Here is a 26,910-nt window from a genome sequence, read left to right on the forward strand (position 1 = left end):
CAAAACTAATACAATATATTGGTAAACTAAGTAGATTTTGGACAAAATACATTAATGTTTTTAACCAAATAATAATAAAAAAGATAAATGTATGAAACACAATCAGATAGACGGTTAGTATGGAACATTTTTAAACAAAATGACAATACAAAAATCTAATACTGCATATTATACAAATAATGAATGTTTATGAGTGCAATGGTAAAAATATTTTCATGAGGTAAAAATAGAACATTTCATTTTTCACCGAATTAAAATATTTGTTTCATTTCACAATATAAAAACATTCATTATTTGTTTTATATAACATCTAAAAAGTAGATCTTGGTCCTTTGAAGGTCGTGATTGTATTGCATATAATGAAACTGCACATAGTACAAATTTACACTCGCATAACGAAACTGCACATAGTACAAATTTACACTCGCATATAACCAAAATGCACATAGTAGAAATTTGCACTCGCATATAATGAAAATGCACATAGTACAAATTTGCACTTGCATATAACGAAAATGCACATAGTACAAATTTGCACTTGCATATAATGAAACTGCACATAGTACAAATTTGCACTCGCATATAACGAAACTGCACATAGTACAAATTTGCACACGCATATTTCTGTATATGAAATTATGGAATATTAGAGAGTGGGATTATACTGGGATTGCATATCTACTAAAGTCCTATGTCCGAAATTAGCCTAAATGAGGAGGTGGCATTATACCTGAGCATGGGATTATATTACTGTATATCATGGGATATTATACACATTTGAATCACAATGGCTTGCCTCGCATATATTATCACAATCAAACTAATTATTAGTACATCCTATGGTTTTCTGTTATATATTCTTCTACATTTATTTTATTCTCTAAATATATAATAACTATTATGACAATTTTCATAGGTATATTTCTATATGTTATCATGATATTGATTCTTATTTTAGTATCATTGCTCCAGTATTGTTCAGTCGAATATACTATTCTTTTGTTATCCTTATTCTGTAAGTACCAGTACATTATTTAGGCTCAGATATTTGCATAATTTAGCAGGTTTCAGCCTAAAAATGCTCTTATATGGCGATATTATAATATTACAAATATTTAACCAGCTTCAGCTTCTAACTGTGTGTGTTTGTGTGCTCAATTTGTTGGTGCGATTATCAGGAGACTTGAGACATATGGTTGACGGCGGTACAATATAACTTTCCATACGCATCGTAGACAGAGACTCAAAGTAATTTGATGACATTTACGAAATTCAGTACTTACACAACTGGCAATCTGGTTAACAAATTCACGCTACATTTAATTCCACAGATAAATTTACAATAACACACTTTGTTTTTCTAAAAGTATTGTTAGTTACCTTCCATTTCACTTAGCACTTACTTCTGTTGAATATATATTAAGCGTTTCTTTTGAATTTCGGAAATGTTTACTTTTAAGCAGCATCCAAATATTAGATAATACATCCATAAGCCACAGTAGTCATTGTGATCCAATTTAAAATCTAGTATTCCTTATGTATCATACAATATATAGTCATTGATTGTACAATGGGGTTTTCCCATATGGATGGGTATTTACCACGAGCATGGGCATTTCCCAGAAGAATGAGCGCTTCTGTTTCTATTTCTTGTTTGTGTTTACAGTACGCATGTTTAACCACTATAGTTATTCAAATTTATTTCTTGCAATGGGAAGGTTTCCTCTACGAGGCGGAGGCCGTCTTATATCAGGACGCCCTCTCATTTGCGGTCTATTTGGCATTCGCTGTTGTAGTGGTTTGTCTTTCGGTTTTTTCGGGACGTCATCCGGTTCTAGCGGTTCATCCCCAATCACTTCTTTTAACTTTTCTTTGTATTTTTGTGCGTTTCTATGTATTTCTTTTGTGTTGTCCAGAACAAATTGATCGGGGTTTCCATAATTTGGCGGGTTGGCATGTGGGTCGTACCCTAGGGTGTACAACATGGGCGCTATACTAGCCATGTCCTTAAGCACGTCATGCGGAACTTTTCCCACCCACGACGTTAGTGCATCGAGATTTACAGGTTTTATTACTTGATCCGTTGATCGTTCTTTTCTAAATTCAGAAAAAAAAAATATGAAAAATGTTTAAAAATATCATATTGAATATAGTATATATATATATATAAATTTCGGTTGTCAGCAAATTTGATTAAAAAGATGCATATATAAACGGACTAAAAAATGACAAAAAGTGTAAAGTTTTCACAGTAACATTAAAAATCTTTATTGAAATGTTTTAGATTAAAATGGAAAAGTAGGTAGTAGAAAAGGGAGCCTGAAGTTTGAATTATTGAATAACTGCTCTTGTATGGTTACTATTGGGCTAGAGGGGTAGCAGGAAGTATGGTGACAGAAGGGGGTTGCATCTAATTAGCCGATTATCTAAGTGAACATAGTTAATGTATACTATGTCATTAGGGAACTTCCAATTTGCGACGACCGACAACTAACCTAGGTCAGGTCAATCGATGTGTCATCGTTTGTTGTCTAAACCTAGAAACTATCAAACCTCTATCAAGATGAGGAGAGTGTCCCAATATTCCTGCATGCACACAATGAACTAACATGACATAGTTTGGTCGTCGTTATTCGTCATAAATCGAAAGAGAATAATATTTACTCACTTTGACAAGCTAATTCCACCAGGTTTCCCAACTTGTTTTTCATGGTGCAAAACCGATTCATCAAAATCAGTATTCAAAAACTTTAAAATCTTTTTCATCCATTCTTCTGGATGTAATACTAACTGTTCATAGTAGACAGGTAAACAATAACGTGAGCCTACACTCATACACTGGTTGTGCATGGCTTCAACGGCCGAGTTCCATTTCTTAAGGCAATCACGCCAACTCGTTATATCAAAACCGGATATCGTCACTTTGCGTGATATTATGGAATTAACAGTAGCTCGGCCATCGCGTATCATAAAAACGTACTGAGCGTTTGGAAACAACGTTCTAAGATATACCATAGATTTAAGAGTAAAAGGATCTTTATTACAAAGTCTCGGAGCGGGATCGCCATGTTTTGCGATAATTTCTAAAATAAACGCTCTCAACGCGTCATCAATGACGGTATCGGTTAAACCGGCTTCTAAAAGTCTTGTTTGTTCTTTCTTTGATTTCCGCCATTGGACACGCATACCGAGTAACCTAGGAACAAGACGCGTCTCCTCACCGCAACGTATATCAGGATGAGCATCCAACATTGCGCGCATTAATGTGGTTCCGCTACGTGGCATTCCACCGATAAAAATCAGCGGCATGTCTTTGTGATATTCATAAACTTTATTTTCGCTATCCTCTATTGTTTTCACCGATTCCTTAGGAACCATCTTCCCTTTACCGTCGGGAACGTCGCACATATTCTGCGTTATCATAATAGTCACTACCGCAGTCAGCGCCACCGTCAACAACGTCCTCATTTTACTGTGACGCGCCATTCGCATTGTTTTTATATTCTCAAATGTAGAAATGTTACTTGTTCATCTTTCTATTAAATACAAACAATAATTCAGTTTAACATCAAAATACTTTATCATTGAAATCTTTCTGTTTATGCCAGGCTGCATTGCTCCGAAGTCACTTTATTTTGTAATGTAACCTAAAAATAATAAAAAGGATTATTAATATACTGTAATTTATATAGGATAGCAATATCAAAATTCAATGCTATTTAATCTATTGAAGCAAATTAATCAAATTACAACCTTACATTGCTGGCATTTATTAATTATTAAGAATTGCTATTTGTGAATTGTGAAAAACCAGTTAATATTATCTTATAAGATGGAGGTCATTATTTGCAGGGGAGGGAGGGGGAGTGGTGGTGGGGGTGCAGGGAAGTTGCCTTCAATCATCATACAGTCATTGTGGGAGGGCAGTGAGAAACAAATTAGCATGGAAAAGAAATATCACCGATCACACAAGCAATATTTACATTGGATAACTTGGATATGATACATTTACAGACCTGCTTCTAAGCGTGCATAGAAAGAACACCTACTGTATACCTTAATCAGTATTGTAGTTCTTACTTCAAATACATTCATTCCTTCACAAGTGTATTGAAATAAAAATGATTAACTTAATATTGATTCAACTCACAACACTTGATTCAATATGTACTGTTTATCTTGAGCTTTGTCTACACTATCAAACTTTATGCGACATGACGATGTCATATCACTATCATATTTGGGCATATCACTACCATATTTGGGCACATCACACTTTTTTTGTCAAACTAGTTTGATAGTGTAGACATAGCTTTAGATATCTACCATCAATGCCTCAATTTATATACAAAATGTTTCAGCATTGCAATAAATGTAATTAACTACACTGTATCAATTTACAAAGACAACAATGTCGTCAGCACTACTACTAATAAAACGCTGAGTTGGCACTTACCACCAAAGTAATATGATACATATTATGATTTATTAATGACGGTTTCGATAGATTGTGTTGGTTTTAATTAATCAATTTTCAATTCCAATGTCATGAGATGTTAACTAAACATTTGAATAGGGTATCAATAAAGTTAATAATTATTTACATTGCAACCAACCAGTTCAAAACATTTAACAGTAAATGCACACACACAGTACAGTACTATATCATTATGCTTCACTATGCGCAAGGGTGTATTTTAGTACAAAAAGCATGGTTCCCACTAGCACGCAAGGTACAAACTAGTAACAGTAAAGGCACACCTACAGTACAATGATATCATTATGTACTCACTATGCGTAGAGATGTATCATACTAAAACTACTAAAGCGTGGTTCCCACTAGGATGCAACGCAAGGATGCAGACGCCAATTTGACGGATAATGATAACAAACGATGGCTTGGATAAGAAAAAACTTGTGATAGGTCAAATTACTTAGCATGAATTGCATCTACAAGAGTATCGTGGGAACTAAAATTTAAAGATGAGTGGAAACGTTTTAAGCATGCTTGTAGTACTCAACCTAGAAGAAGCAGCATCAGGTATAACGCAGGTGGTAAAGATCCCTGGTTTAGCACTCCTAAAAGGGCACTGTAATGCTGGGTACAGTAGTTGCATTGGGGTTGCTCATGCTCTCAGGCCCCTTCAGCTTTGAGGTCCCTGGGCTTATAGCCATTGAACGCTCATAGCCATTACACCACTGAGCAGCATAAGAGTACAGGAAAGAATACAAGATTACCCTGTAGTACTTCTACTGTTAGTAGTAAGATTTTAAATTTAAAACCTTTCAGTAGCCAGTGGCAGAGGGGTGACTGTTGACTTATCATGTTCCGTCATCCCATTCCATCCCTTCACTTAAAAACACCACAAACTCAAAACCTAGCCCACCCAATACAACCTTTGAATTAGTTAGACTATAGTTAAAGTATCAAGTGTTTTATTGACCTATTACTGAAGATCTAATGAACTGGAACAGAAAACTAAATCAATATTAAGTAATGGAGACATCCAACAAATATGAAATGTTGTCAGTATAAGTGTGAACACACTAACAGCTTTTGAGATCGATCTAAAGCTTGTTTCGCACTTGGACGTAATGCAGCGACGTAAGCGCAAGTGAGTTGACCAATGACAACCGACAGTTTGAATGATCCATCACGCCATGATTTGTCAAATTACTTGCTTATGACGTCATTTCTATAAATCCAACAAAATAAATCTTTAAAACTTTATTGTCTAAAACTCAATAAATAAAACACAATAACAAAATTGATTTTTAAATCAATAAATAGACCAACAATAAAAGCAAACATTAACACACATTCAAATATTATTACATCATCACTCACTCAATGATTTTATTATTATCCATTAATGGAAAATAATCCAAAGTTGGCATTTAACAAGATTAAAGTAAATCTGTTTGCTTTTCAGAGCAGGTTGTTTGCTTTTAAAAGTTTCCCGATGAAATAGTGAATCGCATCAAAACATACTGTAGATCCTGTTTGTGTGCAATGCTCTATTGAAAGAAAAATACTACATACTTTTAAATACAGCTCCTACAGTACAGCCTAATTATAGTATTAAGGCCCATTTACACTACGATCGACGATAAATACTGTAAACATTCATTTTTCATACATAAAACCAGAGATATATATGAACTATAATATCTCTATGATAAAACAAAAGAAATCTAACAAGTTTTCATTCTATAACTATAGCATAACCATCCATGCTCCCATTGATGAAAATGATATTTTCACACGTCCAATCAAATGACGTCATGATTAATAAGAGAAATAATATCATGATAATACAACGATTTTATTGTTTTTATTAATCATTACGTCATTTGATTGGGTTTTAAAAAATATTATTTTTATCAAAGCCAGCATAAATAATTATCCTAAAACCTTTCCCATTTCTTTTGTATTATGTCAAAAAAATGCATGATTATCTATTTATCATCGATCATTATTGTCCTAGTGTAAATGGGCCTTTAGTTTTATTTTATTAATTTAATACAGGAACATAAAGCATTGCCACCCCACCACCATTGCTGGATTCTCAATTTGGCATTCTAAAGCGTGGTTCCCACTAGGACGCAATGCAGCGACGTATCAACACAAAGTGGTGTATTGCGTAATCACAAGTGGGAACCGACGACGCAATATAGTGCTGCAAACATAATAATAATAATAATAATAACTTTATTTAATCACGGTAACACTTGTTCACCTCAATGGTGTTTTTCAACAAGGCCATAAAACATTATACACTATTTAGCAATTAAACAAATTAAACATCGCAGGTTTGATTTCATGCAGGCAAGGGCAAACACGATTATTGGAAGGGCATTTTCTTACGTTGCGTAGATTGCGCTACGTTGCGTCGCTAGTGGGAATCAAGCTTTAAGATCTAAGGAGACGGTTTTTCCAGCTTAATTAAATCATAGTGCACTATGAACCTACCATGTAGTACTACTGTATAAGCTATAAAATATTACCGTAATAAATTTACTGCTCCATGCTAATAATTTGAAAAGCTAGGAATGTACGGTACTACTGTACTGTAGATGATACATCATGTATGGTACTACTATCATCTACAGTACAGTAGTACACCATACATGGTACAGTACAGTAGTACACCATACATGATGTATCATCTACTGTAGTACCATATACATGATACATCATGTATATGGTACTACTGTACTGTAGATGATACATCATGTATGGTGTACTACTGTACTGTACCATGTATGGTGTACTACTGTACTGTAGATGATGCATCATGTATGGTACTACTGTAGATGATGTACTACTGTATACTAGATGATGCATCATGTATTTTTAATCATTAAATGATAATGTATTTACAGCAGCAATAACTTCCTTTTATTCGAAATAAAGCCATTACAGGAAATTTGTATTTCCAGTTAATTTGTATTTATAGACGCAGGTATCCAAGGCTAGAAAGTGATAATATTGTAAACCTTGAACATAATTTATGACTTTATTAGAAATCAGAATTCATTTACAAGGTTTAAAATCCTACATAGAATACAATACATTATTTTATTATAAAATGATGTATTGTACGTATTCCATGATTTTGTTTAAGGAGACCAAAGTGTAAATGTATATCTTAATATCAACCTGTCATTCGTTGCACTGTTGGTTGTGAGAATAAAGAATAACGAATAAAGAAGTAGTTTCTGAAATGCTATAATTGGATGCCATAAAACGATATGAAAAACTGAATGTTTAATATTACAGTGTAGTATGTCACTGTCAATTGAAAATCACATGAAGGTCTAAGCACGAATCACCAATATTTTCTCTTTCTGCTAACAGATAAGAATAACGTAAAGGTATTTTTGTATTTAAAAACAAGTACATTTATTAAACAGTAAACATTTTAGCATTACAAGGAAAAATTGTAATGCAATTCTATTTACCGTGTATATCCTCGGGTATAATCCCACATCGGGTCTAATCCCACCCCCTACTTTATGTCTGATTTCACAAACAGGCATATCCCTGGGTATAGTCCCAGTATTGACTTTTCATCTGGATGTAGGCCTCTCTTTAGCCAGTTCAGATGAGTTTTTACAAGAAATGCTTACCAATCATTGTTTTCGTGAACCAGGCTTTCCCCGGGTATAGTCCCAAAGTCAGGCCAAATTCTTGTTCTATGGTGGGATTATACAAGAAAATATACAGCTTAATTTAATTGACAAAGTATACCTTCTGATTACTCTTACCTGTTAATGGCTAAGCCTAAGCAAGACATGTGTTTATAATATATGATTTATTTTTATACAACATTTTTAAAGTCTGATTGGGAATCCAATATATTCCGGTAAATCTTTCTGGCAAAACAGGCTTCAAGAGACAACTGTAATTAAATATTGTTTGATTGGACATGGTCTGTTTATTGAACCTAATGGCTGGTAACCTAATTAAAGCCCACTTGGCTCGTAAACCTGGTAACGAAGCTACTTACTAACATCATATGATGCAGTATTGCTGACAGTATTTTATTGATAATTATAATATGGAGCAAGTCTTATACAGTATGTTTACGGTAAACAAGGCCATATACATGGCTACAGTAGCGTGCTCAAGTTAGTGTTTACCGACACGCAACTAAAAATAATTAAAATACAATTATTACTAAAAGAACTAGGCAAAATAACAAAAAGGAAAATAAACAACAAAATAGGCTGGTGTAAAAACTATATGTTAATACCATGCCTTTTTACCTTTTTCAGAACATACTAACGCTTCTTGCATATCAACTTGAATACAGTATCTACCGCGATAGAAATTAAGAAGGTAAAATTTAGACTATCGCGGTACCTAAAGTTTTTGAACTCCTTACTGTATATACAGGTACAGTAGATTTTTGGTCTGCCTCTCTGACATTTACTTATTCTATTCCTGACATGAGCATCGCCCTTAAGATTACCACGAAGTTCAACGCCCAGGTACTGTACGTGACTACATCAACACATGCCAAGATACTGTTATATAGATACCATGTAGGATCTTCAATAATGGTGATTTTCCAAACAATAAGTAATCTGTATTACTAAAGCGTATACTCTAGTACTTCTATTGGTTACTGTAAGTAAGATCATTGTCAATGTTGTTCCCCTTTTATGTATTGCCATGTGTTTTTAACCAGTATGTATTAATAGGAACAAATTTCTCTACAGGAAGTGACATCACATCCTTACCTGCTTCTGATCAGAGTGTCCAATCATATTTAGTGTCCAGGTACAGAGTGGAAATACTTACTGTACTGGTTCATCTACTAAGTTACAATTTATTCAAATTTGAACTGAATTTTCTATTTTTGTGGTGTTAAAAATGTAAATTTTGACCTTTAACATTATAAAGTGTGAACATTAATTTTTACTGCATTATTTTGATAATATTTTACATATTATTCAATTCTTTGTGGTTATTTTAATTTATTTATAGCTGACAAAACTGAGATCATAAAATGAATTTATAATATAAATTAAGAATCATAAATCATTTATTATAATGGTACAGTATGGTATGGTAATTAATATTATGTGGTTGTATACCTATACCTATATATTAGCCTATATCAAACAACTCTTATGGCGACAGAACTTTCGCTACATCACTCTGGAACACACTGTCCATCACAATTCGCCAATGTACTAAGTTGGATTCATTTAAAAAATTAATTAAAAACTCATTTTTTGCCCAGTCATAGGCATAATTCTTTCCATTTTAAATTCGCAATTTTATTGTGCATTTAATCTGAGGTGATTGCATACTATAAGCATTCAAAAGCGCCTTGAGCACCTTTGGTGGCGAAGTGCGCTCTAGAAATCTGCATTATTATTATTATTATTATTATTTCATTCTTTAGGTTTGGGTCCTCATCTTTTATGTCTACACACTGGGTGCAGGGAGATATAATTGACATATTAAAAATAAATGACTAACAAATAATAAATATTAAAATATTACAATTTTAGACTGAAGACTTTTGTTATTTATTGAAGCAAATATTATAATTCATAATAATTATTGATTTAGTCAACTTTGTATTCATATTCATAATAATTATAATTGATAGTAAACCTTGTATATATTCATAATAATTAGTAAACTTTATACTATAGTATACTCAGTATACTGTAGTATAAAGTTTACTAATCAAATTATTATGAATAGTACAAGGTTTATAATAATAATTGATATAATAGTAAACTTTGTATTTATATTCATAATATTAATTACAAGGCACACTAGAAAAAAAAATGCTTAAAAAAACCGAATGAAATATTCCTTTAATAAATCTGTCAAATTTGAGTACCTTATCTGATCATTAATGGTGAAAATTGGAAGTGATGACATCAGAGAAAGAAAGAGCTAATGACTTCCTAAAGGTCTGTATACTTGTAGAATATTTTATGCAAGCTGCTAAACTCGTTATTTTGAGTATCATGTATGTATATCACACTTTATTGTAAAGTGAAATTAATAAAAATGTGCTGCTCACTCAAACATTATACAATCACACTGTACAGTTTGAGCAGTGATGGTTTTTCAGAATAATTTATGCAGAATGGTTTCAAACAGGTTTTTTTTATCATTATTACATAACAAATGTTGTTGATCATTGCAAAATTTGGTGAAACTACTATACAGCATCATTGTTTTCATGTGCTTCTAAGAAGCTCTGTAATAGCACAATTAGCATATTGGATTGTAACCCTTTTGTGCTCACCAATGCAATCTAACAACAGGACACTGAACTCACCTTGCCAAGATAGGAACTCATAACAGTCCTTTGATCTTATGTTTGGCTGCGACAAATACCAACAGTAGTACTGTACTACATATTATATTCTCGGCGACGCGCAGTGCCTGTCTAAGGGGCATGATACTGATCATGTCGCAGCCACAGTTAATCCCTTTAATCTTTGGAGCTCAGGATCCTGTTGTTAGATTGCCTTGGATTACACACCTTTTCCTATGTACAGTTATTGGGATTGAATCATGGTAATTTATCAGCTTTCTTCTTATAATTGATTTTAAGGCAAATTTTAAAAATATACACAGAATTATTAGGCCTACCATTGAATGCAAAGTTTTTACATTACACAAATATATTACTGTACATTTACTATAATAAACAAATAAAATAAATATAAATAAAATGGATGCACAATAAACTGATGTTTGCCACCAATATAAAGGCAATTCTTATGAACAAATACCAATATATAAATAAAAACATTTGTTTTTTTATAAATACATGCTGTAAAATTACTATATTCACAAACAATTTTTAAAATATTATTATTAATTATCGCTGTTGGTTTCGATTGAATAAAAAAAAAATATTTTTTTGGAATGAAATAATTAAGGATACTTGAAATTAAAATTAATTTTTTAAGTGATGATTAGTATTACTACTGTATTAGTCACATCTGGGATGTACCGTGTGTTTCCATCTTTTAGAAGATGGATTTTGAATTAATTTTGTGCAAGTTATCTATGAATTTAAAAAAATTAATACATACTGTATTTCATTTAAATATTTTGTCTAAAATAAGGAATTGAATATTTAATATTAAGATTGCTAATATTGTACAGTAAGCTTGATTTGGCATTGTATATTAAGCTTGATTTGGCTCTGTATCATCATTGATAGGGTGAATGACCAAGAAGACTTTTATTATATATATTTTATTGCACAATACACAATTGACATACATTTTAACACATTTTTAGAATTTCAGTACCAGTAATTTTAAAATGTGAAAATCCAGTAGTCATACAGTTGATTTATCAGTAAAACTTGATTAAAAATATCTTTACTTTAATAATGATAGCCAAGTAAACATTGCATGGGCCAAACACTCACTAAAGTTTTCACCATGCGAGGAGATTTCATTTATATTCAAGAGAGGCTTTTTTACAGTTAAATTTTAATTGTAGGTCTAGGCCTAGTGCTTTGCCTCAACTCTCAACTTTTGAGTGGCATTGCAGAAAAATCTGAATTGCATCAAATTTTCATTTTAATATAATAAAAGTATAAAAATATAAAATTCCATTTAAAATAAAAAAGCTCATTTAATAATTAATTACATTCAATGTTTCATATATAAATTAAAAATAAAATAAATAGCCTAGGCCTATGTACAATTACATACAGCAACTAACAGTATTAAATAAGTAAAATCTGTTATATAGGCCTATTATATTGTTTGTGGCCGAAATTGTACACATTGGCCTAATCCAAATAACCTAGGCCTGGACTAGGAAATATCAACTATTAAGTAGGGGATTATGACTCTATTTCCTGTGCACAAACTTCTCTGGCCTTGCTTTCTAAGTAAGATAGCTAGGGCTAGCCTTAGCTTATTTTACTGTCTTGTTTTAGCACTTAACGTTCAAATCACGAACAACTTTACATGTTGAATATGTTGTCTAAAATACTATAAATTATACTTACTGATAAAAAAATGAATATTTGTACGCTACAATGCTATGCAAACAAGAATTCTGATGGGGAATCTCTCCCATCTCCTCGCACACAACAACACACACGGCATGAATATTGAATGCTGTGCTTATGTTGTACGTACGGCCACCGGACACCACGGCACGACAGCTTGCACATAAGGCAGTCGGTGATATAAATAGTTGCCAGAATGCAATCATTTGTATTATCGCCCCCACATACATTAGAAACTCATTAAGCCTTATAATATATCAAAGGCAATTTACCTTTCCTTACAGCACACATAAATCTATTTCACGGAGTATTTTAGGAATAACACTTTCATACTATAAACAGGCAGTGTTTTGTAAATTTAAAAGCAATATTTTATTTTGAAAAAAAAAGATAAGACATTTATATTCATTAGTTTTATTTATTTAGAATACCATTTGTAAAAATGTAAACATGCTTACAATAAAATGAATTTCATCTTATTCATTTTAATTAGATTTAATTTAATTAACACATTCTTAAATAATAATGCATTAAAGATGTATTGTCCCCCAAAACATGAAAAAATAAAGATTAATAAAATCAGATTTTGAATAGGCAATTTCACAGTTTTAATAAAGTTATTCACTTCTGTAGAAAAAAAATCATCAAAAATAATTATTTCACTTATAAAAAGACAAAATAAATGGTTAATTTCAACCAAAAACCACTGTCTTCCAGACAATTTAGGTATATTTTGCTTTAAATTACATTTTTTTGGTGGAAAATGTTTTTTTTTGGTTCAAGTTTTTGGTCATAGTGAATAACTATTATGTGATATTAAAATGGCATATTCAAAAAAAAAAATTAAAAAAATTATTTTTTAGGGGGACAATACATCTTTAAGAATTATTAATTCAAAATATGTAAACAATAATAGTCCACCATTTGGAAAAGAATATTCTTAAACGCAGTTAAGTTATCAATTTGTTGGTATAGGTGGTAGATACCAACCATGACCGTCTCTCAGTTTTATTGTTAATTGAATTCTTATACCTGTAATAGCTACAGTATATCACTATACAGCACTACCATAGAGCAACTAGGTGGATGGATTTATAACCTATCCATTAATCAACATCTAAAATATCCTGAATAACCCCTTTGCAAAACTCTTTAAACATTTTTCAGTACTGTCAACTCTCAACAGACACCCTTGGAAAAGGGTTCTCTCCAAAAAGTAAAAAACAACATTTCCCGGTATTTAAAATGTATTCTGTGAACCAAACTTTCAAGAAATTAAGATATTTTGGGCTAGTCCTGATGGTTTAGGAAAGTTCACAAAATATTCCATAAACAAGAGAGTAATATTCTAAAAAAAGATGACTGTGGACTGTGAATGTTCTTCTTGCTTTCTAAATTTCATTCTTCAAAATAATTTTAGGTGACCAGTTACTTTGTTTATTAATTCAGCTGGGCCTGGAGAAGTAAAAAAAGCATTACATATTAATTAATACATGCTTTTTTGACAAATAAGAATATTATTATTAATTTATTTTAAATCATAGGTATATATATAACATTAGGTGTATTGTTTGTTTTTGTAAATACCGTAGTTTTGTATACTGAAACGGCCTTGTTAAAAACTTATTTTAAGTGATCAAGTTTTCCATTTTCAAATAAATTTATTATTATTACTGTATTAAACATGTAAAACTCAATTAGGATTAATATCATTTTTCATGTGCTTGTTTGGGTTTTTGCTTTTGTATGCAGATCTAATTTTATTCTATTCTTTTAATGATATTTCTCTTTGGATGAATAAAATTACTGAAATGAAATTGAATCTGGTTTGCTTCTAAATACAAAACAAACTAAGCCTAACTACTATGAGAATTTCGAATTTAAGTTATTTTATACCTGGACCAACACCTAGTACTGTTTTTGAGCCTGGCGCTATTTGTGTTCTTCCTGCGTCTTGTATAAGACATGAAGTCAGGCCTACTGACTGTGCATGTTGCGCTAATGCTATTCTGTAACGTAAAACAAAATAAGAATTAAATCTGTACATAGTTTCTAGAGCTCTGTCTACACTATCAAACTAGTTTGACAAAAAAGTGTGATGAGCTCATTTATGGTAGTGATATGCTTAAATATGGTAGTGATATGACATCATCATGTCCATATATGGGCACATCACATTTTTTTGTCACATAAAGTTTGATAGTGTAGACAGAGATTAACTGTCAGATGGACGGCTTTTAAATAATGGCACATACAGTTCACCTAACACCCTAAAACAGGTCGAGAAAAACTATCGTGAATTTTAAAACGTTTTTATTTTAAAAAGTACATTTTGGAAAATTTATGTGGGACACTGTACATTTGGACTCACAGTGTCTCTTCATCAGGGGCCTTTACTACTATTTTAGGTTGGCCATTTTCTTCCCACAATTCCAAAGTGTCATCTTCATCGTCTCTCTCTAAAAGTTCAGAATAGCATCCTACTGCTGCGTGACAACACTAATGTAAAACATATCAAAATAAAGTAACAACTTGAACCTACTCAGTTAATCTTAAGCACTGTCTACACTATCAAACTTTATGTGACAAAAAAGTGTGATGTGCCCAAATATGGTAGTGATATGCCGAAATATAATAGTGATATGACATCATCACGTCCATATATGTGCACATCACATTTTTTGTCACATAAAGGTTGATAGTGTAGACAGAGCTTAAACTTTAAACTGCTGTTCTCATCAATTACTAATTAAATTATGACTCACATTTTGGGAAATCCCAAAACTCTAATTTGAACCCAATAGCATATAAGTAGAGCAGAATTGAAATCTGTTTAATCTCACATAAAAATTGATTTTTCTTAGTAAAATGAGAACAACAGTTTAACGAGGATTAGCAACACATCACCATGGCAACTCCATTTTTCGTCCATGCCACTCACAATGTCGCTTGATCTGTTGTCTTGACAACCACCTTAGGTTGGCCATTTGATTCCCATTTTCTTAGCATACCTGGATTATTTCGTTGTGTGTGACGATAACAGTTTACAGCTGCGTGGCTGCACTAAATATATTTATATAAAATAAGTTGCACAATTTGTAATGTGAAATTATCTTTGAAATACAAAAAAGTGAATGACAATACAAACATTTTTATTATTTGTTAAAAACAAAACCACATTGAATGTGGAACATGTGAATGTTTATTTTGTGTTGTCTTAACATACTCTGCAAAAAAGTTAAACTAAACTTTAAAATAACACTGAAGTTTATACCATAAATACAATTTTAATGTATAGGCCTATGCCAAACTATCTGTAGGCACTATATACTATATAGATATGCCTAGATGAGTAACTTTTTATTTAGTATATTTTTTTATATGTTTTTATTTTATTATTTAAGTGTACCTGTGCAGCAACTTTTCCCTTTCCCATTTTCAGATCTGTCCTGACAACAAGCACCATCTTATGTTCACCACTTCCCTCACCTGCAGTATCAACCTACAGAAATCATGTAAACATTAAACTGCAAATAACAATAGCCCTCTATAATGGTCTAGGCCTGCCTATAACTATATCCACGAAGGCGTGAAAGGCTACTTACCAAGGCATTGGTTCTGCCGACAGCTCCTGTTTCTGAAGGCCTAGCATTTTCATTCTGTAAACTAGTTTGTTTGTTGTATTTTTCTTTCATAAACCATCCTAGCATGACTCCACATCCCATACTCACGAACAGGTTCAAAGTCATAGGTGATACAAAATCGTCGAGCCTCATTTTTATCTTAATAAATCGAAACATGAATTCAATTCAACAAACCTCTACGTACCCTCCCGGCGCGCCGCACGTTGTTTTCAATGCTTTTTGTAATATACGAAATGAGCGGCCTGCACAGCTCCTCTGAAAACATGTTCAGAGTAGAACATGAACCCAATCATGTATTACGTTGTTCTAGATCTAGAAAATTCAGATAAATCTGAGATCTGAGTTTTCAAGACACCACCTCTGTATGGGTTAGCAGGTCAATATTAATTATTATATTGCATCATTGTTACCGGTACATCTTGACAATTAGTAAAGTGATATAACAATTTTGCTTCTTATAAAGAATCTTTTATTTATTGATATAACTTGTGAATTCGTGCAGTCAAAAAGGTTTTAAAATATTACCATGTTTGCTTTTTAAAAAAACACAGTAGAATTGGAAATCATTAATGCATTTAATATGTCCCAGAAAGGAAGGTTCCTGGGACACATCTTATTTTCATAGGTTGAAAGTGCTTGAATTATTATCTATTGATGACTTGTTTAAATTACATAGACTTTCATTAGGATTTAAGGTGTTGAAAGGTTACTGTCCCCATTCTTTCAATGAGTATATTAAAACTAGTGAAAGATGTCCGGGTAGGCTTTTACGTTGGAATTCGAAAGGCAATACTTTTCATAATTCTGTTTTTGTTTCCTTTCCTAGACTATGGGAGCAAATACCAAATGACATAAAAGATTCACTAACAATTTCAATATTTAAGGCTGCTCTAACAAAACACTATATTTCATGTTATGTATAATTTATTTGTATTTTTCTTGTATATGGTTTTATCTTTAACTGATTGTATTGTATGGAGTGAGTGCAGAATCTGTTTGGGCTTTAGCCTATTCTCATTCCTGGTTATTTTTACATTGATGACCGAATAAATATTATTATTATTATTATTATTATTAATATTAATAATAAAAATTGGAAAATGAATTCCTATAATAAACTCAAGTGAATAAGAATACATTAATAGATTAAGATGTTATTGACATAGTTACTTATTTGCTATATTTTACATAACACCTAAATAAATTCCTGTCATTTGATTGGGCGATTGTGGGTCACATGGTGTGCAATATAACCTTTCATCATTCACCTCATGTCATTATTTGTATTATAGTATACTGACATTATGACATCTTAAAGTTCAACAATAGAAATTATCTGCACTTAAAATTAGTGTTCCATCAAATTATATAAATATAAAGAGGAATCTTTTCTTTTGTTATATATGAATTACTGATCATAATTTTATGAGAAAATTACAAAGATCATCATTAATAATTATAATATTATATTTTGATCTCATAGACTTGTCATGTATACAACAATTTTACAATAATATTGTATAATTCGATCTAAATCTCTGTCTACACTATCAAACTAGTTTGACAAAAAAGTGTAATGTGCCCAAATATGGTAGTGATATGCCAAAACATGGTAGTGATATGACATCATTATGTCCATATATGGGTATATATAGTTTGATAGTGTAGGCTTAAGCATTACAAAGTGATGTGAAAATGTTGTTTAAAAATAATATACATACAGTATTATCATCTTACTATATACTTTATCTGTATAACAACAGTTAAATAATAATTTCACAATATACATCACACAACCCCACTAACCCCTCTCCCCCCTCAAATTACTTGACAGATCACTTCATTTTTTAATGAAAAATATATTCTTTACTCATTTTACAATAACTATAAATAATTAAATAAAAATTCAAGTTACACTTTCTATTCAGAGATAATTGAAAAAAAAATATACACATCTAGGTTCTGCAGTCAACCTTGCATACTATATACATTCCTTCACCAAATGATAATTTTGATATGTTATAAATAGAACGTTTTTGTTTTTTTTCGTACAGTGATTTTATTAAGTATTAAGAAATTTAAATATTAGATTCTCCCATCACCAACATTATGGAATTCTCAATGTAGACGATGAAAGAACCGAACGCTGGATCAATGCTATTGTTTTAAATGATTTACCAAAACAGTAGAATCGTGACAGCTTTAAAGCTCTGTCTACACTATCAAACTATATGCGACTAAAAAAAAATGTGCCCATATATGGAATGATGATGTCATATCACTACCATATATGGTTCACACTTTTTTTTGTCAAACTAGTTTGATAATGTAGACAGAGCTTTAACAATGGTTTGTAGAGACGATTGTAGCATTCTATTGGTATTTAAAAAGCTTGGCGTTGTTCAACAAATCTTTTTTAAAAACTTTTCTGTTTCCTAACCTGTCCATCATCGCTCCAGCCTTAAGTAATCTGGCGTTAATATAATATATAAATATGTACATAAAATAAATGTTAATAGTAGAATTTCTGACTAGAATGTACAGTACCTACAAACACATTAGGTAGTGTTATTAAATAAGACACATTGTGCTTGTTTTAATCTAGATTTGGATCCTTTTGTCATTTTTCATAACCATTTTATATTCAATGGAGCTGGTATATCTTAATAAAGTCATTCTGTACTAAAACAAATTCTTTAACAAAAAATTGAATAGGTGTGGAAAAACAAGTATGGTTCGGGCCAGCCAGCCAGCTCAATGGTTGGGGCCAGCCCAAAAGTGAACTGGGCCAGCTCAATGGTGCGGGGCAAGCACAACAGTGAACTGGCCAGCCCAACAGTGAACTGGGCCAGCCCGATGCTGCGGGGCAAGCCCAACAGTAAACTGGGCCAGCCCAATGCTGCGGGGCAAGCCCAACAGTAAACTGGGCCAGCCCAATGCTGTGGGACAAGCCCAACAGTGAACTTGGCCAGCCCAACAGTGAACTGGGCCAGCCCAATGGTATCTCGTTGAATTGACTGTATGCTTTGTTAAAGTAACATGAATTGTTTTGCATAATGTAAAATAGCATAAAAAAGCTGTGGTGTATGAAGTCATCATATTTAGACTGGATTACTTTGGTACAGAATAACTTGAAAGAAACGACCTAGTCAACAGACGGCGCAGGCGGTGGTGGCGGAGGAGACTGAAAAATAAACAAAATATATAAAACACATAAATACTAATTTCAAGTGCACAGTATGAGGGGAATTAATTAATGAGATGAAAGAAATAATGTAATGAACATAGTATAACTTTTATAGTTTGATCACATGGTGCAATGGAATTCTCTTTTTTGGTAGAAAAAATGGTGCCGTTATTAACCAACGTGAATTTGAATACTGAGACAGTTAAACAGAGAGATACCAAAGAGACAAAGAAATTAAAACGATAGATAAAAATAAACAAAATCAGACACTTTGGTTGGTGCAGAAAGTCTAGTTTTTCAGAGATTCTGCTTTTTATATTACTGTGGGAAAGATTTATCCAAGACAAACTCCGCAAAATCCCTTAAAATTTGATTACCATGAGAAACAAATTTTTACTGGCTTACGAAAACGAATTTAGTCTTTTGTTGCTGTTGAAATACTACAGTATACGATCATGAAGGATATATTATTTATATTAACACATCAGGCACAGAACATGAATTCTAAACCGCCGGGTGATATACTGAAATTTAATTAATTATTTTAAATGATAAAGATGAGTAAATGTGTGAGAATGAGAACAAGTTTCCCCAACTGAGATTCGAACCCGGAACCTTCTGCTTGATGTGCAGATGTCCTAACCATTAGACCACATTTTATCCATGATATGATAAACAATTTTGCTTACTATGTTTCTAGGTTTGTCATCCCCTCTATTTCTCATGGAGTTAGGACGCATTAGAAACAAGACAACAGCTAGTACAATCCAACCCATCATTAGCATCATAAAGCTGTAGCCACCATCTCCTTCTGGTGCTTGTACTGTTGGTTAAAATAACAAAAAAAAAGTTTATATGCAGAGAACAATGTAGCATGCTAGACATTATTACTATTATTGCTATGTTGATATAAAGTTTGCGGCACACCATGTATATTAGTTTGAAAATATTTAATTGATCGTGAAGAACATCAAAACATATTGATCAAAACGTTGAGAAACTCAACAGTTCTTTTCAGAACTAATATACGTACGTGTAACAACATTTGATTTCTCCATGCAAACCTTCAAACAATATATCTTATTGCTACATACAATATTCATATATTAAACATTTATTAGTGGACCTTCTGGTTTCATAAAATTGACTAAACTAAAAAGGGAAATTTTGGTACTAGCGGGTGGGGGGATATGATGAAATACACAAATTAAACACTATTTATCGCTGCCCCTTTGAATACCTGCCCCTTTGAATACCCGCCCCTTTGAATACCTGCCCCTTTGAATACCTTCCCCTTTGAATACCCGCCACTTTGAATCCCCGCCCCTTTGAATCCCCGCCCCCTTTGAATCTCCCACCACCCCTCAGACACAGTGGTTGGACCTACCAACTGTATATTTTTATATATATATATATATTTATTTTTTATATCTTTGTTAATTTTGTGTTTTTATAGTTTATTTTGTATTTACTGTTTGTTTGAGGGTCCCTAATGATCAGCTGATGCTGGATGGACCACCCTCATAAAATATTGTTGAAATAAAATTAAAAAAACCTAGCCTGGTTTATTATTACTAACTGTTAAGTTTATAATGTATATGTGTAGTTTACATGCTACTGAGTTTGTCATTAGGACTCTACAGTATATAACTCTCAGTCCATTAATAACGTGGTTAACATATTAGCATATGTATGAGGTAAATTGAACTTACAATTCATGCATTCATTTTCTGTACAAGTAGTCTGTGAATTTCGCAGCTGTGAATAAATAATAAACAAAACATTGTCACGCACCACTGAACAATACACACAATAAAATGTTGAGTTTATTTAAACACTCTGGTTGACAGCAAACATGAAGAATACTTTTCAGATAATTTTGCTGTACGTCATTATATAATAAAAACAACAATAAACAATGTAGAATGGCAAAGATGGTCTTATCAGGGAGTAACTCCCTGGTCTTAGTATTTCAATTTTTTTTTTAAATTAATATTAGTGTATGCCTTACGTTTTCACACTACATTCTATTATTTTAACTGAACATTTATTTTTATTCATTTTTAAGTTAATAATTTTATTTATTCTTGTATGCTGTATTTCACACAACATTTATTTTGTTTCATTTTAAGTTATTATTTGGATGCGCCTTTATCATCAAAGTGTACCAATAAATAAATAATAAAGTAAAGTTTTCAATAAATTCTTATTATTATTAGTATGCAACATCGTCTACAATGACCTCTTCGTACGACCTACTGTACCATTCAGGATCAAAGGTCAAGGAAATGTTTTGATGAGAAACTAAATTCCTAGCCCAGGTTCTATGTATTATTTATTTTGGTAAATAAAAGATCTAGGCTAGTTAATACAATACACAAAATAACTAAATTAGAGTGAACGGCTTTACTGCGAGTCTAAAGGAACAATATTGATTTCATTGTTACCAAGAAATATGTTTAATAATTAAAAAATCAATCAACAATATTCTTATTCACTTTGGAAAACAATATTTTTATCATCAAAAATTAATAACACATTAAAAAATGATGAAAGAATGATATGATAAATAAGTCAAACAAAGCATTTTGTGTGGAACAACTTTAATATAAAATATCAAATTACTGTATCCATTTTAAAGCATTATTAAAATAGCACGACTTTATAATTAAATTAAGAAAAGAATAAAATGTGTTATTATTTTATAGGTATAATACTGTACCATAACAACAATGAAAGTTGTAAGCATAATATTATGTTAATTTCCAAGTATTTAATTTTTGTTTAAAAATAAATTATCAAATCGTTATTTTTATATTTTCCAGAAAGTGAAGGCTATTAAATAAAATTTAGAAAAATACGAAAGAAGCATGTTCATATTGATTATGTAATATTGCAGTGTAAAATACAAAGGTACAGTGTGTTTGTGTTAATCTTAGATAATATTGATTGTATTGATTTGTGCATGCATATCATTAAAACATCTAAAATGAAGACATTTCGACTATTAGGTTTTGAGATTTAGCTCCTCACAACTCCTTAAACTTAGCTGTTTCTATACAAGAGTAGATCTTTTGCTTTTGCATAAATAAAAAAAACAGGTCATAGACAAAAACTGCACCTTATTTTCAATGTAAAACCAATCATGCATACTACATAAATTACTGCAATAATATTATTGTTAAAACGACTTTTCAACCTAAAATATATTTTTATTAATCATTATAATAATATTCATGACAAAAATACTTTACATTACATACAACAAGGATTTGGTAATCTAAAGTTTAGTTTGTTTGGCAGTTTAATTCTAGCAAGGCAAACTAACAACAGGACACTGATCTCGCCTTGCCAAGATAAGAACCCATAACAGTCCTTTGATCTTATGTCTGGCTGCGACAAATACCAACAGTACTGTACTATTCTCCATGGCGCAGTGCCTGCTACCGACAATGGAACTAATCGTGTCACAGCCACTTGAAAAACCCTTTGATCATGGACCTATAATTTATAGGTCCATGCTTTGATCTCCTAAGCTCAGCATCCGGTTGTTGGTATACCTTGATTCTACAGCGCAAACAATTGCTATATTATATTAAAATTAACTCACCAATGATATAAGCCTTCTCATCGCACCCTCACGAGACCATATACACTCACACGGATCATATCCACCTTCAGCCATTATGGATATGATGATAATGATGAGTACATGTACGAATTAGAATCTGTAAATAAACAACATGGTTTGATCTGAATCATTAAGCTCTGTATACACTGTCAAACTAGTTTGACAAAAAAAGTGTGCCCAAATATGGTAGTGATATGCCAAAATAGGGTAGTGATATGATATATCAGTATTAGTATATATATGGGCACATCACATTTTTTTGTCACATAAAGTTTGATAGTGTAGACAGAGCTTTAGGCATATTCGACTATTAGGTTTTGAGATTTAGCTCCTTGGACTCCTCGCTGTTTCTATAATAAGAGAGTATATCTTTTGAGAGCATGTGACCAGTCGAATATTAATTATTGACAACCACAAAACTAATTTAATTCCACACAATTCTCCCATAAGCATATTTAACAAAGATAGGTCAAACATTTATTAGCTCTATATTACTACAGTACAGAAGACCAGCACTCACATACATTGATGTACTAGAGACGGATACTGGTATGCAGAGAGATGAACTGGCTGTCACAATGGCAGATAGGAAGTTATGGAGGAATCTAGTCATATAAGTTCAGGTGGGTCCCGCACTACAGTACAGTAAGTAAGTAAGTAAGTACTGTATATTACTACTAATGTATTTTACTGTACAGAGATTGACTCACAATACTTCGAACTTGAAATATTGTATACAGTATATAACTTAAAAACTTGCATAAAATAAAAAAAAACAGGTCAGGAGACAAAAACTCCACCTTAAAACCAATCATGCATACTACATAAATTACAACTTCTGACTATATTACGTTTTCAATAGAAATTGTTAACATAGGTTTTATGACAATTGCAGTCATCCCGCTATGGAAGCAAATGAATTACAAATAAAATATTTAAAGATGTATTGTCACCCTGAGAAAATAATTCTTAAACCAATTTTTGTTGAATATTCCATTTTAATGTAACAAAATAGTTATCCACTTTTACCAAAATTGGATCGTAGAAAAATGTATTTACCTGACAAAAAATTACTGCAAAAAATGGTCAAATTGGCTGTCAGCCAATGGATTTTTGGTTGAATTTAACCATTTATTTTGTCATTTTATAAGTGAAAACATTATTTTTTCCGTTTTTTTTTCTATGGAAGTGATTAACTTTATTAAAACTACAAAATAACATATTCAATTTCTGATTTAATTAATCTTCATTTTTTATGTTTTTGGGGGACAATACATCTTTAAGTAAAGCATACTTTTCGGAAAGCAATCCTTGATTGAGCAATTACATTTTGTGAGAACTGACTGTAATAAAAAGAAACTAAACTTACCACTTAAAGTATCAACTTATTAAAAAGATGATATACTGTTATTCCAATCTAGAAAGCTGAAGAAAATAGCAGACTATTAATTTAAAAACAATCAACAATTTACGTTTTAGTTTTAAATGGTAGGCCTACTGTATGACAAAGACTAGACAACATATTCTAATCTTATAAACAGAAAACATAACGCTGTTATGATTGGAAAATGTATGTTAACATTAACCAATCAGATAAGACCAAGTATTATTACTGAATGTAGCACCTTGTCAATGAACCTTATATATACATAGTTGTTTATAGACATATTCTTCTTTAGTGTAGAGATAACAACCCAGTTTTTTAATGTTTCAGGGATCAATCAATCAATCATTTAATAAAATGTTCATATTTATTGTTGCAATGATATATAAATAAAATTTAGAAAATTGATCTGAAAATTAACTAATGTGTCAAAAATATATGTTAATCAAACATTAATAATCTCAGAAAAACTGCGAACATGGTTGGTTATATCAAGAAGAGTTAACAAATTTACAGTTTTTTCAATTTTTATACCATCTTGACGAATTACTGCAACAGCTGTATATGAATTGCAATGAAGAAAGATTACTGATTGATTGGTTTTGTGATAGGATTAGAGCATGTAAAACAATCTGGTGCCACTGATGCAGTATTTACAATTTGCACACAAAAACTCATTTCAAATTGCGCGCAGTGTGTAAAATAGAAAATTAGAAAAAAGTGGTTAGAAAATGAATATAGATTCCCTGTACAGTCCTCGTTGTTTTTTGTTTTGTTAAAATTGTGCATGTATAAAAGTAAAATTGTGGAAAAAAAGCTGTTTTCCGCAAAACAATTGTCAATTGTCAACAAATGTCAATCTCTCAAAAAAAGTCATTTCTAAAAATGTTCAATCTTTTCTTTTTTTTGTCCTTTAGCACGGCACATAGTAAATGTTTTTAGGCCTAATATATAATATACTAGGCCTAACTAGAGGACTGGGCCTCATAATAATTATATATATATATACAGTAGAGTAGGTGTTGGACTGCCTCTGTTAAGATTGGTAATTCTTTCATTCAACCTTCGTCATCCTGTAGAAACCTTGGAGTTGTCATGGATTCAACGCTTTGTATGTCCAATCAGGTACATAACATCTGCAAAGCTGGGCTTCACGCTATTCGTAAAATTGGAAGCATTCGGAAGTACCTGGATTCAAGATCAACTGAGATTCTTGTTCACGCTTTTGTTACATCAAGGCTAGACTGTTGTAACTCATTACTTTATGGCTTACCAGCAAAGGATATCTCTAAAATTCAGCGAGTCCAGAACACAGCTGCCCGATTGGTCGTTCAAAGCCCCATAAGGCAACATATCACACCTGTGCTGAGACAGCTTCACTGGCTTCCGGTAACACAAAGAATTACTTTCAAGATCCTGCTCTTTGTTTTCAAAGCTCTTCATAATTCTTCATCTAAGTTCATTTCTGAACTTATTCAACCTTATGTTCCTAAGCCTTATATGGGCAAGAAGAGACTCAGATCTAGATCTCAGAGACCGCTTTAAGCGGTCTCTGAGATCTAGATCTGAGTCTCTTCTTGCCCATATATTTCATCCCTCCACTAAGTTTTATGGAAATCGTTCATTTTCTTCGGCATCCGTTTCTCTATGGAATGCGTTGCCTATTGAAATCCGTCAGGCTACTTCCACCAGTGTCTTCAAATCTCTCCTCAAAACCCACCTTTTTAATTTGTAATTTTTCAAAATGTTCTGTCTTTGTAAAGCGCATTGAGGCTTTCAGCATAATGCGCTATATCAAGTACCAGTTATTATTATTATTATATATATTGATACATATATATATATAAATCCAAAGGCAAATTACTGAAAAAATGACAATGCACAGCATTGTCATTTTTTCAGTAATTTGCCCTTGAATTTATATATATACATACATATATTTATATTAATTTATACAGTATTTATAATAATTAATAAGGCTAAGCACTACAAACAATATACTGTTCAGTATTTAGCAACCTTCTTTCTAGTTTATTTAATATTAATTAGATTAGACGTCATAATCGTGGGTGGGCTAAATAGTAGGAAAATAATTTAATATGCCCAATACTTTGTTGTATAACTGCTACCTCGATTAAGAGCGGCTAGGCTAGGCAGGCCATCACACAATCATCCATCGTGGACGAGCATTCATGATAGCCTACACTCAACAATTCTAGACTAGCCAGGCTTGTCAAGAAGGCGGAAGCCAAACAAAACAAACATCGACTCAATACTGTTGTAGCATAAGAACTATTAAAACCAAGTCTTTGTTTAATCTAATATGTGGGTATTATTTGCTAACCGAAACATTACTGTAAAACAAATATAAGTAAGGCCTAGCCTACAGAAACTTTGTCAAAAAACTCCCAAAACATACCGCATATTCAGTCCAGGCCAAATTGACAACTCGTTTATTATGGAGGCACATCGCGAGGGGACCGCGCGAGGTTGTGACGATATGTGACGTGGACGTCTATCCATGAATAACTAACCAATCAAAT

General features: G+C 32.0%; 4 protein-coding genes across 5 annotated transcripts; 1 reads left to right on the forward strand and 3 right to left on the reverse strand.

The window, feature by feature from the left end:
• Window positions 1-149: 149 nt before the first annotated feature.
• Window positions 150-12,644, reverse strand: LOC144858888 (protein-tyrosine sulfotransferase 1-like). The gene is made up of 3 exons (XM_078715028.1): window positions 12,519-12,644; window positions 2,669-3,647; window positions 150-2,097 (listed from the first exon to the last, which is right to left on the reverse strand). Exons 2-3 carry the CDS (start codon window positions 3,490-3,492, stop codon window positions 1,689-1,691), a joined length of 1,233 nt encoding a protein of 410 aa, XP_078571154.1. The 5' UTR covers window positions 3,493-3,647; window positions 12,519-12,644; the 3' UTR covers window positions 150-1,688.
• A 330-nt stretch (window positions 12,645-12,974) lies between these two features.
• Window positions 12,975-16,356, reverse strand: LOC144835858 (peptidyl-tRNA hydrolase 2, mitochondrial-like). 2 transcript variants are annotated; one of them, XM_078690976.1, is made up of 5 exons: window positions 16,127-16,356; window positions 15,931-16,023; window positions 14,893-15,020; window positions 14,418-14,530; window positions 12,975-13,976 (listed from the first exon to the last, which is right to left on the reverse strand). In XM_078690976.1, the coding sequence occupies exons 1-5, from the start codon at window positions 16,319-16,321 to the stop codon at window positions 13,927-13,929; spliced, it is 579 nt and encodes a 192-aa protein (XP_078547102.1). In that variant the 5' UTR covers window positions 16,322-16,356; the 3' UTR covers window positions 12,975-13,926. The 2 variants fall into 2 exon arrangements, with proteins under 2 accessions (XP_078547102.1, XP_078547103.1); XM_078690977.1 differs by lacking the exon at window positions 14,893-15,020 and adding an exon at window positions 15,463-15,584 and having other exon boundaries at window positions 12,977-13,976.
• A 1,258-nt stretch (window positions 16,357-17,614) lies between these two features.
• LOC144835865 (small integral membrane protein 14-like) lies at window positions 17,615-26,842 on the reverse strand. Its single transcript, XM_078690985.1, has 6 exons — window positions 26,787-26,842; window positions 24,353-24,408; window positions 22,963-23,080; window positions 21,065-21,110; window positions 20,042-20,175; window positions 17,615-19,349 (listed from the first exon to the last, which is right to left on the reverse strand). Exons 3-6 carry the CDS (start codon window positions 23,035-23,037, stop codon window positions 19,311-19,313), a joined length of 294 nt encoding a protein of 97 aa, XP_078547111.1. The 5' UTR covers window positions 23,038-23,080; window positions 24,353-24,408; window positions 26,787-26,842; the 3' UTR covers window positions 17,615-19,310.
• On the forward strand, window positions 25,463-25,912 carry LOC144835331 (uncharacterized). The gene has a single exon (XM_078690418.1). The coding sequence runs from the start codon at window positions 25,463-25,465 to the stop codon at window positions 25,910-25,912; it is 450 nt and encodes a 149-aa protein (XP_078546544.1).
• Window positions 26,843-26,910: the final 68 nt, after the last annotated feature.

This window comes from Antedon bifida, chromosome 2 (assembly GCF_963402885.1).
Source record: "Antedon bifida chromosome 2, ecAntBifi1.1, whole genome shotgun sequence".
Lineage (NCBI taxonomy): Eukaryota > Metazoa > Echinodermata > Crinoidea > Comatulida > Antedonidae > Antedon > Antedon bifida.